This window comes from Lutra lutra, chromosome 12 (assembly GCF_902655055.1).
Source record: "Lutra lutra chromosome 12, mLutLut1.2, whole genome shotgun sequence".
In the NCBI taxonomy this organism is placed as follows: Eukaryota; Metazoa; Chordata; class Mammalia; order Carnivora; family Mustelidae; genus Lutra; species Lutra lutra.
This window is the reverse complement of record NC_062289.1, coordinates 78320058-78334535: the sequence shown is the minus strand read 5'-3', so window position 1 is coordinate 78334535 and position 14478 is coordinate 78320058. Positions and strand designations below refer to the sequence as shown.

Sequence of the window (14478 nt, the reverse complement as noted above, 5' to 3'; positions counted from 1 at the left end):
AGAGTAATTCTCTTTTAAGACATAGGCTGCTCATTATTTGAGTGTCTGTCCGAAAGAGTAGCCAGAGCCCCCTGCGCCCCTGTGCTGGCGCAGCCCGTGGCCGTGTGTGACTGATGGGCTAAAGTGACATCTGCAGGCTTTACAGGTCAGTGACTTGAGGGAACTTAATGTGCATATCCTGAAAGAGCCTTGTGAAGGACTGGGGGTTTGCAGTGCTCGCGGCGGGGAGTGCTGTGTGGACAACAGGGCCCCACAGGTGAGTGGGAGCCAGGAGTGACCGTAGAAGTTGGCTGAGTGGAACATCCCTCGGCTTCCTCGTTCTCCTGTTTCACACCCGTTATTGAACTTCTGCAAGTTAAACACTTTGTCCGTGTGCATCCACTAGGTCTGTGGGGCTGTTGAACTGTCTGGCACAGAAGAGAGGAAATTCGGGGGCAGGGTGACCATCACCAGCTCGTCACTCTGTGTCATGGAGCACATGCTGTTCAGCAGCGAGGGTGGTGGTGGGCAGCATGTTGTGCTGCCCCCCATGGCACTGGGTTGGGAGACCCCGCCACACAGCTGGCCCGGTGGCTGCTCTGTGACTTAGGCTCCCTGTGGGCTCGCGGAGCCCCACTGATGCCAGTCCCTCCTCAGACAAACGGCAGGTGCACCAGGTGCAACTCCCTGCCGGGACCCCAGCCCCCCTCTCCCAGGAAGTGCTCCAGCAGGGGGCGCCCGTTAGCGCCCGCCTCCACGCAGCACAGCCTGACAGGCGGGTGCAGGCGGGGTGTCTGGGACTTGTGCCTGGTGCTCAGCCTCACAGCTCAGCTGTCTAACCCAAGAGCTAAAAGAACAGCGCTGACAGGGCCCGTGGCAGCTCACACGTGGATCGCGGCTGTGCCAGAGTCAGGGACCGGGTGCCAGAGTTTGCAGAGAGGCAAGATATCTAAAACGTTCAGGTGAACTTTCTCTATTTGCAAGTGTCAGCAGTGAGATCATATTTTGTAAAAATGCAAGGCAGGCCAAGAAAACACGTGGCCCAGTGGGTGCTGCTTGTAGACATCCCCTCATGGGCCGCAGGCGTGAGGGCAACAGGCTGTCCCAGAGCTGCTCTAGAGCCTGTGCTCAGCAGAGGTCAGGGCTGCCTAGAGGCTAGGGAGGCAGACTGTGAGGTGTCCGCACTTCAGGCAGACACCTTGTTACCGAAGCGAGAGCCGTCCCATCGACATGGGGAGGCCAGAAACTGGACAGCAGATGGTGTAGAACTGCACGCCTGAGCATGGGCCCTCTGAAGCTGGGCTGTGCAGAGGGAAAGGGGCCGTGCCTAGTGGGGACTACGAGAGCATCAGCCCCAGGGTGGCCGCAGCGGCCACGGTCCCGGGTCCAGTGCTCGTGGGGTGAGGCAGGAGGCCTGGATGGTTGGACATACTGATCCAGTTTCCAGGAAGAGCCCTGGCACAAGTACGTGTGAGCACCTGTATTCAGGTTTTCAAAGATGTTCGTTTTCGTCTGTAGATTCTATGGTTATTTAAAAAAAAAAAGCAAGAAAAAAAAGCAAGGTTTGAAAAGGAGGCGCGGTGAAGGGAAAGGAGTCCCGTCTGGTAGTCCGTGAAATGTTACAGGGAAGACCTCTTGGGGCCTGACGAGGTGGTGGTTCAAACCAGCTCTGTGCTAAGAACCGGTCTAGAAGTGGTACCTGCAGACCTGAACCATCTCGTGAAGAGGACACGAGCTGGGCTGTTGGCCAGTCACCTGGGACGGTGTGCCGAGCTCTCCTCTCCGCGCTGGACGCCATGTGGTGAGGGGTGCCGGCACCCAGAGCAGAGTTTGGGTGGCATCTGTGATGTGACGGCTCTCACGCCCCGTTCTCTTCCCTGGTTCTGCACAGTCTTGTAAGCAGTTGTCCTTCCATCCATTTGCATAAATTTTAATTAAATTAATTAAATATGTCATCACGGTAGCTTCTGTGGAAGAAATCACTTCACGGGAGAGCTCTGTTGGGAAAACAGGCCTGGGCTGCTGGAGAGGAGCCTTCTGGCCCTAGGGTGCAGCATGTCCCGTTACCGGCTCGCCCCACACGCAAACCAGAGGCGCCTTCCGAGTGTTCGTGAGCCAGAGCCCTGAGACCCACGCTCGGAAGTGGGTGGGGAAGGAGATGCAGGCAGTCTGGAAGGAAGGGGGTCCCCGGGGAAGAGCCCTGCCTTTTACCCAGCAGCCTGGTGGCTTCCAGGCAGAGGTGCTGCGTGGACAGCTCTTTGTAAAGTCAGGATACTTTAACCAGTGAAGGATTCTGTTCTTTAAGCCAACGAATGACTAGATTCTGCTAAGAGAAAAACACTGATTGAGGAAATAGAAGGGTCTAACGCACCAACAGCTTTTGTAGTCAAATGGGAGAGAAAAATGTGCAGCAGAAACGCAGACTGCCGTGTGAGTAATTCAGGGAGGTAACATGGCCACGCAGTTTTTTCCAAGGTTTCCCCTCGCAGCTCCCCCAAATAGCATCGTTCCTGCAGGCTCTAGAGCCCAGCCCGAGGGGAGTGCGAGCCAGGGTCGCGGTCGCACCAGACCGCAGCGCACGTGTGCAGGATGCAAGACGGTCGTGGGCCCTGGGCGGCGTGCGCAAACACAAGAAGTGTAAGCCTTGGGGTGCAGTCAGGGTTTCTGTGCCGTTGAAAGTGTTATTTGATATCAGTGAGCTTGAAGTCCTCCGTGATGGGAGAAGTTACAGAGAAGCCATGCTTGTGGGACCTGCGCCGCGGCGGGTGCGAGTGCTGGTGGGCTGGCGGCCTCTGTCCACCTGGGACCTGCACGGGAGGAAGGGGCTACGGGAGTGTCCTCGCAAGCCAGATTTCTAGTGCTGGTGGGAGACTGACATGCCCTGTGTGCCATCGGGAGAGGATGCCCTCTGGAGAGGACGGAGGGGACCCAGTCCGTGCACAGGGGCGGGGCCAGGGGTGGAGCAGGTGTAGAAGAGAAGCTCCTCCAGCAGGTCAGCTGACCTGTAGGAGTGGGGCTCCATGGGGACTTGCTGCATCACCCGCCGGTCTGTGCCTCTTGGACTGTGCCTCTTGGACTGTGTTGGTGACTGTCCCCTTCCCAGAAAAAGCACAAGGATCGGTGGGATGATCCTGTGAGACTACCCCAGCACCCTGAGGGGCTCTTGCAGGCCTATGTTGTTAACACACAGTCTGAGCACTGTCTGTCAGCTCTTCCCGCAGGAGCCTGGGGCCCACGGGGCCCATCAGAGCCGGAGTCACCAAGCTTTTCCCATTCTTTCTATTAGCCCAGGACTAAGAATCCCCTCAGGCCATTACTTGGGATTGACTTCTTTCCAGTGAGAGATTTTCCTGGTTAGAGGCATCCTCAGAAGAAAATCGTCTGTTTTTATTTGGAAAGAATTTTTTTAAAAGAACCTTAAATAGAGACGCGTAAAACTAACAATTTGCTTGTGTTAGCTTGACAGTCATTTTCTGTTATTTGGTTCTTTCCTGCTATTTAGCTGTAAATCTTTGCTGAAGAGGGTCGTAAATATAGTTAATTATGCAGGAAACAGGGATACTAAAATACTGCCCACTGTTGTGGCATGCAGTTTTTTTAAAATAAAATGCCAACCCAGTTTTTTTTCACGTTTCATTCTATAAATAACTGAAGTGAAATTAAACTGTATAGACTAGATATTTTCTTGCTTCTGCTGTTTTTTTAAAGTGTGATTTTGCTGGAGTTGTTCATAGCATTTCTTTTTTCCTGCAAAATCATGAACCTTGAAGTGCTTTGTTTACCATCGAAACCCTTTTTTTAAAAAACACCTTTATTGTAAGTGAAGGGAAATGGAAGGAAGAAAGTAAAGATATTACCCAGGATTCCACCACCCAGAAATAGACATTTTCACCATGAGGGAGCATCCCTGACGCAGCGGGAAACACTGACGTGAGTGTGGTGAGGCGAGGGAGAGTGGGAAGATCCCAACCGGGAGCACAAAGATGAGCTTTGTGCCAAGCAGGGATGAGAAGGTTGGACGTACAGAGTGAAATATTTGTGTTAAAGTAGAAGTAAGCTTTTTTAGTTTTACTCGAATTTAGCAGAAGACCCTATAATCAAAAATCAAAGGGAAGTGGTTGCTGATTTTCAGATAAAAGTTTCTTCCGTACATCAAGAATTAAAGAGATTCAGATTGTAGATTTTTTTTAAAAGCTCTGTTCTTATCTTAGATGTCCTTAATTAACTGTGAAACTGGAGGGAATTAAAATACTCCTAAATCCCTTCCCTTTCCACCCCCCAGCTCCGGATTTTCAGGAAGCCGTGTTTGTGTTGTGTTGTGAGAGCGTGAGCCGTGCCGCTGCTCGCTCTGCAGCCCTCGCGCCCCCCCCCCGCCGGCCGGCTGGCCTCCCTCCTGAGGGTTGGGCTTCCGCCCGGGCGCCTCTGTGCATTCAGGCCTCAGGGACCTGTGTCGTGAGGGTCTTGTCCATGCGTTCTCGTGTGCCCAAGAAGTGCCTCCTGCCCTGGTGCAGACAGGAAAGCTGGTTTGGGTGTACAGTTCTCGGGGAGCGTCTCCCTTCCCCAACTTTGTTAGCTAGCATCCAGCCTGGTCTTTCCTGGCCCAGCCGGCTGCCGCCACCGACCAGTCGTGTGGAGTTGTTAGCTGCTTGGCTGTCACTCGTTGCCCCCAGCCGCCATTCTCGGAGCTTGGTCACATCGCTGAGCACCGTGGCGGAGAGAACCGAACGCAATCCCATTGCCCGGAGCCCAGGAGCGCTGCCAAGAGGGCTCTGGACATGGACGTTGCTGGGGAGAGGAAGGGGCCGGCTGCTCCCCCACCTCACCACCGGGGGACTGGCGTACTATGGCTGGATTCCTGGTGACCTGGCGCACACTTCCCCGTTGTCCTGGAGACAGATTCGGAGATTCGGTTCTGGGTCCTGGAGGCTGTTTTCCATTGAGTCTCTCTCGTGGGTCCGTCCATCTCTGTCCGTCTTCTTCCATGTTGGTACCAGTTTTCTCGCTCACACCTCTTCTGTCTGTTGCAGTTTAAAATGTGTTGGTTCCAGAAAGGTGTGGTTTGGGGCCTCCATTCTCGCAGTGCGACAGTGCGGTCTGCAGACTTGCTGGGAAGGTCCCCATGTCACGTTTTGGGTCCTGCGGGTCTCCAGTCTCTGTGGGCCGAGCACCGGCAGGAGGGTGAAGGGACGTGGCTGGGCTGCAGCAGACCGGGGTCACGGGTGCCCGGACTTAAATTCCAGAGGACATTTGTGTCTTGAAACGTTCTGTTTTGTTTTCAGCAGCTGAAATGCAGAGCCATCGTGAGTTCTCCCGGGCTGCGCGGAAGCAGGCCGCAAGCCCAGTTACCCAGCCCCACTCAGGCCCTGTCCGGCTCGGGCGGCTCGCTTTCCTTTCCTTTGTGCTCCGTGGAATTCTCTCTCACCAGACTCATCTGCGGCTCCGAAAACTCCGAGCTTGCTTGCGTTCTGTCTTCGTCCAGACTGTGGTGGTCGCTGCCGGGCTGTGGGGGCTACACAAGCTCTGCACCCATTCCTGGTCGTGTCCTGCCCACGCCGGCAGCTCTGTCTGAGCCTTTTTCCCGACGCTGCGGCGCTTCCTTGACACCATTCCCGCCGCCTCCGAGACCCTTTGTCTTCCTTTCCAAGTGCGGCCTTGTCCGGAAAGCCCGTCTTGGGCTCTCCTGTGAGAGCCCGAAAATGACCCCAAGCCGGTGTGGAGCGGCTGCGCCTGAGTCGGCAGGCCGTCCCCGCGCGTCTGCAGGCGCCTCCGCCCGCGGTTCAGGTCCCGCACTTGGGCTGCTCCTTCTCTTCGCCCACAACACTGTAGAGCCTGTTTCGATGTAACAGGCTGCAAACCCAATACAGTATTGAAAACTCAAAACTTGCTGTGTGAGGGTCCTTGATGAAGGCTTTACGTAGTGGGTGGAGACAAGAAGCTTTCTAGAAGAAGGTGTTATTTGCCAAAAAGAGAGCGATTGCTTTCAAGCACTGGCGGAACATCCCTGAGTCCTGTATTCTTAGGGCGAAACTGACGGGTTTGGGTGGTTTTCCAGCTGAACGGACGACATTCGTCACTGCAGCAGCCCTGCAGATTCTCATAGTCTAAGACTTTGGTGACTGAGACAAGTCTCCTTTTGTTTGGGGAATTTTTTTAAAACATTTTATTTATTTGACAGAGATCACAAGTAGGCAGAGAGAGTGAGGGAAAAGCAGGCTCCCCACTGAGCCAGGAGCCTCATGCAGGACTCGATCCCAGGACCCCGGGATCATGACCTGAGCCAAAGGCAGACACTTAACCCACTGAGCCACCCAGGCACCTGTTAAAGACTTTTTTCTTTAGATTTTATTTATTTATTTGACAGAGATCCCAAGTAGGCAGAGAGGCAGGCAGAGAGGAGGAAGCAGGCTCCCCGCTGAGCAGAGAGCCCGATGTGGGGCTCGATCCCAGGACCCTGGGATCACGACCTGAGCCGAAGGCAGCGGCTTAACCCACTGAGCCACCCAGACGCCCCAAGAAGAGGTAGTGTTGTAGAGTTTTATGTTACATGGTGAGATCACCATGAAAATTACTCATTCTGACTCTGGTCTGTCAGCTCTTAACTACCAGGGAGGGCCAGGGAGGGCTGTGATCCTGCTGTGCCTGCCCCCAGGGCCTGTGCAGTCACTTCTTCTACCCAGTGGCTCCCCCTCACCTCCCTGCCCTGTGCCCTGAAGTCTAGCTTTAGCTTGAATGTGAAGTAGGGTAAAGGCACCTCATTTGTGATCTGGAAATTGTCTGCAGTGTTGCACGTTTGTGTGTTTACCGGATGACTGCGAACCCACTCGGATATCAGACCCCAAGTGTTTGGGAATATGCCTCCCATCCTCTCCCCAGAATCCACCCATGTCTCAGAACCCCTGAACATGTGGTCACAGAAGGGAAGGGAGTACAGGGAAACCCAGATAATGATGGGCTGAGGACAGTCGTTACTCCTGTGTCTTTGCCATATGTCTGAATATACTTTTGAAGTTATTAACCGCTGAGATTAGAAGAGTCCGAAAGTGTGACTTTTGGAAAACAGAAACAAATATTCCAGTTTGTGGAGGGGAGGGAGGTGTAGCTAGCGTGAACAAAGCTGCCAGGTGGGAGGCCTGCAGGCCGGGTCCGGCACTGCCTGGGCATGTGCGACCCATCTTTACAGCCTGCTTTGAACCCCAGTTAAGTGAAATGTCATTCTTTGCGAAAAGACTGTCATTCTTCCCATTTGTACACCTATATCCCCCAAAAAACCACTCAGGTATTTTTATTATATTTGGAATTTCATCAGTTAAAAGATGTGTGGGACTTTTTCTTATTCTCCGAGTATATCATGCCCCCAGTTTTGCCTCTTGGTCCACGAGGAGTAATATATTTACTGTCTGGCTCTTTGTAGGAAACATTTGCCAACTCCTGCTCTATCCCAGAATTAGTGAGAGACCTTACTTGAATATAAATGTCTTCATTTTATTGACTTCTTTTTATATGAAAATCCAAAGACCAGTTTTGGTAAAATTCAGCTCTCAAGTATGTTGTTTGTATTCTTGGGAAATGTTCTCACATCCTGTTGATACAGATCTGTGTCTGTAGCCCCCGCTTCCCTGCCTTTTTGCCATCGCCCCTGGGCTGGGCAGCAGACATCTTGAATCCACAGCTTCTGTAGCAGGACCCCCAACTTGCCCTCACACCCCCAGTTTAGGCCAGAGCAGCGGGCGCCTGCGAGTCTTCTAGTCCCTCACACCCACATGTAATCACATTATACACCCTTGGGGACCTCCTTCAGGATCTTCCCGCCAAGTCTGGCACTCCTCACCAGGCCCACTCGTGGTCTCAGCCACTGACCGTCAGCAGCCTCATCTGCCGCAGCCCCCGGTCCTCGTGCTGCCTTCCTGCAGCCCACGCAGCCAGTGTGATCCTGAAGGTGAACCCCGTGTCATCATCTCTCTACTGAGATCCTCCTTGTGGTTTCCCATCCCAATTAGATTCCAGAAGCTCACCTCCACTGCCCCCCAGTCTGCTCTTCTTGTTCCTGAAATGTGCTAAGTGGGATCTGACCACAGGGCCTTTGCATGGGCTCCTCCTTGGCCTGAAACACTGCCCTCTCAGGTCAGACCTCCCCTGGCTGTGCTGATGGTCATCCTCAATTCATGTCCTTCTCACAGGGTTTCATGTTGTCTTGGCCATTCTCAGAGTCTGAGCTTACTTTGTTTCTCATCTGGTTTCCTTTATAGCCTCACTTGAAGCAGCAGGAGGGCAGGACTGGTCTGTCATGGATACTGTGGGGCCTCCAGCCCCTAGACTCCTCTGTCCTGTGAGGACGTATTTAGTAATGGTGGCTGGATGGACACACGCAGTAATACCTTGAAGAGGAGCGGGAATAAGGCTGTTTCTGGGCCTCCTCCCTGGTGTTGAGAGGGCTGCGGAAAGTCAGACGCTCGTTATCTCTCTGATTGTAATTAAGATTTTTTTTTCAAATTATTTGAGTCAAAGTAATACACTTTGAAGTCATGTAACAAATGCTTTTTATGAGAAGTATTTGTCGAACCCCCCGACTTGTTTCACGGTATTTACTTTCAACCATTTGTCTTTGCGTTCTTAGTGGTTACCCTGCGCCTCTAAGTCACGGGTCCGTACTGCTGTTTCAGGGTTTATCCTCCCTGGGTTAGATTTTCTCTGTTACCTTCCTGCTGTTATGGGTGGTAATTGAGTTCATTTGTGCTCCTCTCACACCCCAAATTTTACTTAAGTGTTTCGTTTCTGGTTACTTGTGACTTGAACTGATTAAATCTCTACTTTATAATTGAAATTCACAGAAGGATCCTGAAATGGCTTACTCATCAGTCTCCTCCCCTGACTCCTCTGTAAGTTTGGGGCCTGTCTTTACGGCCTGCATTCGCAGAGCCCCAGCTGTCAGGTGCTGGAGGCCGTCGCCCAGACAGAGCCGCTGTGACTGCCCGGCCCGGCATCCGCGGGGCCGCTGGGTGGTGGGCTGCCTCTCCTGGCACATCGTCATTTCGGACGCGGCGGGTGACCTGTGGGCGCTCTTGGAGCGGTGCGCACTCCGGTCTGTTGCGGGTCGTGCTTGGCGTTCCAGCGACACGCACGGCTGTTTGCTGAGCCCCTTCGCCCCTGCGCCCATGTGAAGGGGCTGTGCTCGCAGCCTGCAGCCCACTGTTCTCTGGCTTCTCGCCGATGGCCCGGGTCACTGCCTGCATTTCCTGGGGCATGGGAATGCCTTACTCCTGCACTCTTGGAGCTCATGCTCCAGTGGCGTACACGGGAAGGGGTACGCGGGAGCACAGATATTTTAGTCCTCAAGTGTCTGAAGGTGCCCTCATTCTGCTCTCGCATGTGGTAGTTTGGACAGGCCTAGAACCGTGATTGGATACTGTCCCTCCGGCTTTGGAAGATTTGGGCCTCCGTGTCCTAGGGGCCCTTGCTGCTGCCAGGAAGCCTCCCGCCGTCCCACGTCTCATCCTTGTGCACATAACTCATCGTCACTGAGCAGATGGGCATTGTGCTCGCGCCCTGCTGGGGTTGGCAGTGAGCAAGGTTCCTTCCACCATGGAAAATCGTGGAGACGGAGTGCCCGAGAGCAGGTCACCGTGCTGGTGGATGTCGTTGGGGAGGCCCTCCAAGCCAGAGGCCTGAGGAGAGTGGAATGAGAGAGCAGTGGGACAGGAGGCAGGGAATGTGGCTTAGGCCCAGGTGGGAGAGAGGGGAGGGTTTCAGGGTTGGGGGGGCCGCTCTGTCTGGTGCAGGCAGTGCTCCTGGAGCTTTAGAGCAGGGGTCTGGGGGGTAAGGGAGCAAGTGGTGCAGCTGACCCTCCAGCAGGACGCACTGCCTGAGAGAGTGGCTGTTCCGGGGAGGAGGCAGGGATCCAGATCTGGACCCGAGCGAATTGTTTATCAGACGTCCCAGTGCGGGTGTGGAGTGGGCGGTTAATGTGCAAGGCAGCCCAGAGCTGGAGGTAGGAATTCTGGAATCCTCAAGCACACAGAGTTTTAAAGCCATCAAACTCACTAGGAACGTCCCGGGGGGGCATGGGGAGGACCATCTGCAGGACCTGGATTTGGACGGGTAAGACGGTTCAGTCTAGGCCCCAGGGCCGCCGGGCACGCTCCAGCCTCCCGGCTTCTTGTGTGAGTCAGGTGGGTTGGTTCCACGGCTCTCGGTGAAGCCGTTTCCGTGCTCAGGGCACACGCACACTGTTGGTCTTCCCCGGACTGGCTCTCAGACTGGCTCATGTGGAAGGGCTTGCTCCCCAGCCCCGCCCCCTGAGCCCTTTCAACACCAGGGTTCTCTCCTGGGAGTCAAATGTATATGAGATGAAGAGCACGTAAAGTATCAGTAAATTGACTCTGATTTTTGCGGGAAACCCATTGAATAGAAGGGCTTTGGGAGGGAATTAGGTGTGTTGCTCTGCCCCCCTGCCCCCCGTTAGGATGCCCCGTCCATCTCTGAGCAGCTGCGGTCTGGGAAGGAGGGGCTCCCGCATGTGCCTTATGCGCTGAAGCAGCTGGATTTGTTTTCTGCCAGCTGTGTCTGCCCTTAGGAGATGTAGGTGCCCATGGAAACTTCTCTCTTGGATTCATGGAGTGGGCATTTGTGGCACCCTGGATGCTGACCAGGCCGTCCACATCCAACTTTCTTTTTTTTTTTTTTTTTTTTTTTTTTTTAGATTTTATTTATTTATTTGACAGAGAGAGATCACAAGCAGGCAGAGAGGCAGGCAGAGAGGCAGGCAGAGAGACAGGAGGAAGCAGGCTCCCTGCTGAGCAGAGAGCCCGATGCGGGACTCGATCCCAGGACTCCGAGATCATGACCTGAGCCGAAGGCAGCGGCTTAACACACTGAGCCACCCAGGCGCCCCCACATCCAACTTTCTGTAACGCCCACCCACCTCCCAGAAATTCAGCCTAGAGTGTGGAGAGCAGCGAGCCTGGCGAGGTGTGCGATGTCCCTGAAGCCCGGTGCAGGAGAGAGTGGCTGCGGCCGTTTGGGACTCCACGCCCCGCCATGACGACACGACTGGGAGCCTAAGGGAGCGCGGTCTTGGAGCGCCAGGCCTCTGGCTGCCCTGCCTGTGGTGTGGTCCAGCGATTCTCAAAACTGGGTGTTGGTGACTGTCTCTGAGTTGGGGGGGAAGGCACGTGTACAAAAAAACCATGTGCTCTGACGGCCGTTTTCAGGGGTCTGTAGCGTCGTCGAGCCCTGGTCTTCCAAAAGCCTCTGTATCATCTAGTGAGGCCACGTGTGCCGTAAACAGAGCATCTGGGAAGGCTCCCGGCCCGGCTGTCAGCTGGCCGCGCTCACGAAATGCTGGGCGACTGCCTGCCGTGCGCCGGGGCTGTGCCTGCTGCCTGCTGCTAAGCTTCAGATGTGGAGCCCTTGCATCTCGCGGTGCCCCCTGGAGTTGGCCTGGGGGGGTGGGAGGGGGCCGTGTCCCATGGAGGACACTGTGGGATATCCCAGTGTCCAAAGGGAGGGAGCGAGGCACTCTTCTTGGGAGTGGGATCCAGCGATGGTAGGACAGGCGAGGCTCGTGTGTCGGGCTGCGGGTCACCATCACCGTCACACCCCAGCCCCCGGAGCTGGGGGAAAAGGACTGAAAGGGGACCTGTTACACCCGTGTGGTACCTGTATCCCGCGCCGGAAGGCCTGCTGGCCAGCGAGCCACCCCGCGTCTCACTAGGAGGTGGTGTGGGCAGGCTGGCAGCATTACTTTTAGGTAAACAGAGATCGTCAAGCTCCTTTCTGCCTTTGCCATGATGAAGACTCTGCTGGAAGGCTCACTGCACGGCTCTCGAGAGGATAGAGACTGGCTGCGTGGGTGGCTGGGGACACCAGCTCAGCGGGACCCCCAGTTCTGGTCCCCTGCGGACCAGGCCAGGGCGCGGCAGGTTTAGGCGTGCTCTCATCTTCCCACCTCTTTGTGAGCTCGGAGGTGCTCTTAGAGCTTCCGCTCTATCTCAGCCAGCATCTTCCCGGGTTCTGAGCACGGGTCCCTGAGCGAGTCTGCCGGCTTGCCAGGCGCAGTTTTTAACCCTGGTTAAATTTAACATGATGGATGTTTCAGGAAAGTCCTATGGACTGATGTCTAGCCTGCGTGTAAGTACTTCCAAAGGCCTGATGCTCAGTTCTGAAAACCATTTGCTGATTTCTGTTAACACGAAGAATGCCTAACCTTACACCGGTTGTCAGAACTGGTAAACTCTTCTTCTTCTTTTTTTTTTTTTTTTTTTTTTTTTTTAAGATTTTATTTATTTGTCAGAGAGAGCGAGCGAGCACAGGCAGACAGAGTGGCAGGCAGAGGCAGAGGGAGAAGCAGGCTCCCCACAGAACAAGGAGCCCGATGTGGGACTCGATCCCAGGACGCTGGGATCATGACCTGAGCCGAAGGCAGCTGCTTAACCAACTGAGCCACCCAGGTGTCCCTAAACTCTTCTATTTTTATGCGTTCACATGGCTCACTGGTTGTGGCTGTGACTTAAAACGTACTGTGGCTTGCTTTTGGGCAGGAGGCTGACTGTCCCAGACAAGAACAGAGTGTCTGTCCTTCCACTGAGATGTGACACTCTGGACTCATTGGTAACAGGGGTCCTGTCCCCTCTCCCGGAGACCTTGGGCTGCATACGGGTGTTCTCCGAGGCAGGTCAGGGTTATGCTCTGTTCTCACCGATGCCATGTTGTCTCCTCTGTGGGGTGGCTCTGCCTGGGGGCTGAGAAGAAGGACCCCGGTAGCATGACTGCCTAAAGGCAAGTGGGTAGGAGCTCTAATTGCATTCTTGTAAGGACAGCGTATCTGACAGAGGCGTAAGCTTGTGTGCAAACGCCTGGCTTGGTTAGGAAAAGCTTCCACTGGAACCGCTGTGTCCGTCTGTCCATCTGACAAACACCACGTACTCCGTGCTGGGTTACAGAGTGACCGTGCCTTTCCAGCCATCTCTGCTGCCCCTGCCTCCGGCAGGCAGTCTTGAATGGGCCCCACCCTCCCGCAGGGATCACGCCCACTGGATCCGGGGCCACGTGTCTGACTGTGAAAGCTCAGGGTTTCGTTGTAAATGTGCAACCATGGTTGGTGTGTGACATCGAGAGAGGACAGCAAGCCCAGAACTCACACACAGCTAACAGAGCGCGTCGCTGTGGGTGGCCCTGCAGCCCGATCACCTGTGCATCGTTCCGGCCTTGGCGGGGGAAGGCAGGGGCCGAGCTGTCCAAGGTGCGGTCTGCTGCTGTTTCCCTGCAGAGTACCCGTCACTGGGAACGGGGGTCGAAGCGTCTGCTGTTGATAAATGCTCTTATTAAAAGTGAATTCATTGAAAATCAAAATAAAATTATTCTTAAGGGTTTTTTTTTTTTGTTTTTTTGGAGAGGGATTGGGAGTATGAGAGAACACAAGCAGGGGTAGCGGCAGGCAGAGGGAGAAGCAGACTTGCCACTGAGCAGGGAGCCCGATGTGGGACTTGATCTCGGGACCCTGGGATCCTGACCTGAACCGAAGGCAGATGTTAAACAACTGAGCCACCCGGGCGCCCTCAAAGGAAATCTCTAATTGGAAAGATCTTTTCACCGTTCTGCAATGAAAAGGAAATTAAATCTTGGTGTAGTTGGAACCATTTGCATGTCTGTAACAGGATTAGAAATAAAATTCTTAATTAGATCATTGAATCTTCTGTGATTTAGTTCGTTTTTGAAAAAAATTTTTCCAAAAAAAAGATGAATAAGCTGATAGGACTTTTAATTATTGAAACAATAGGCTGCTTCCCTACAGATATTTGCACATGTGCCCGGAATACATAGGAAACTGTCATGTGTCACTGTCTGTGATGGCAGGTGCCCAGCGACCTGTGTCCGTGGGCTGTGGTAGGCCCACTGCTGTGCATCGGGGGCGGGGGGCATGTATGGTCACGAGCACAGACGGCGTCACAGACATGGGAGGGAAGCACGGCTCCCCCGGAATAACCAAGAAAGGAGCCCAGCCCTCAGCCGCATGAGCTCAGTGGCCTGGTCGGCACCTGCTGCTGGAGGGGTGCTTCTCGTTGGCACGTTCCCTGCCCCTTCGCTGTCTTGTGTCCCCGGGCGTGTGTCCCAGCGTTGCCTGCTTCCTCCAAATCGCGTGTTCCCTGGGCTGCCTGCCTTGTATTAGAATAAACTCTAGAAAATCGTGCGGTTGCTGATGGCTGGAGTGACGTGGCACCTGTCTTCCCGCAGCGACCGTGGCTGCCATGTACTACAGCTACTACATGCTGCCCGACGGTACCTACTGCCTGGCGCCACCCCCGCCAGGGGTCGACGTGGCCACTTACTACAGCACCCTGCCTGCCGGGGTGGCCGTGCCCAGCTCCACCGGGGTGACGACCGCCGCCCCGCCGCCCCCCGGGACCACGCCCCCGCCCCCCCCAACCACAGCAGAGACGAGTAGCGGGGTGACCTCCACCATCACCACAAGGTAGGCCCACTTCTGCCCATCGCCTAGCACTT

The 14478-nt window shown here is 54.6% G+C and overlaps 1 protein-coding gene across 2 annotated transcripts in view; it reads left to right on the top strand.

Annotated features, from left to right (window-relative positions):
• SFSWAP (splicing factor SWAP) overlaps positions 1-14478 on the top strand; it is a 69179-nt gene that overhangs the window by 16848 nt on the left and 37853 nt on the right. For both annotated transcript variants that reach the window (XM_047696815.1, XM_047696816.1), the window contains exon 8: positions 14209-14446. In XM_047696815.1, the coding sequence (XP_047552771.1) occupies positions 14209-14446 (238 nt within the window). The remainder of the gene's footprint in view (positions 1-14208; positions 14447-14478) is intronic.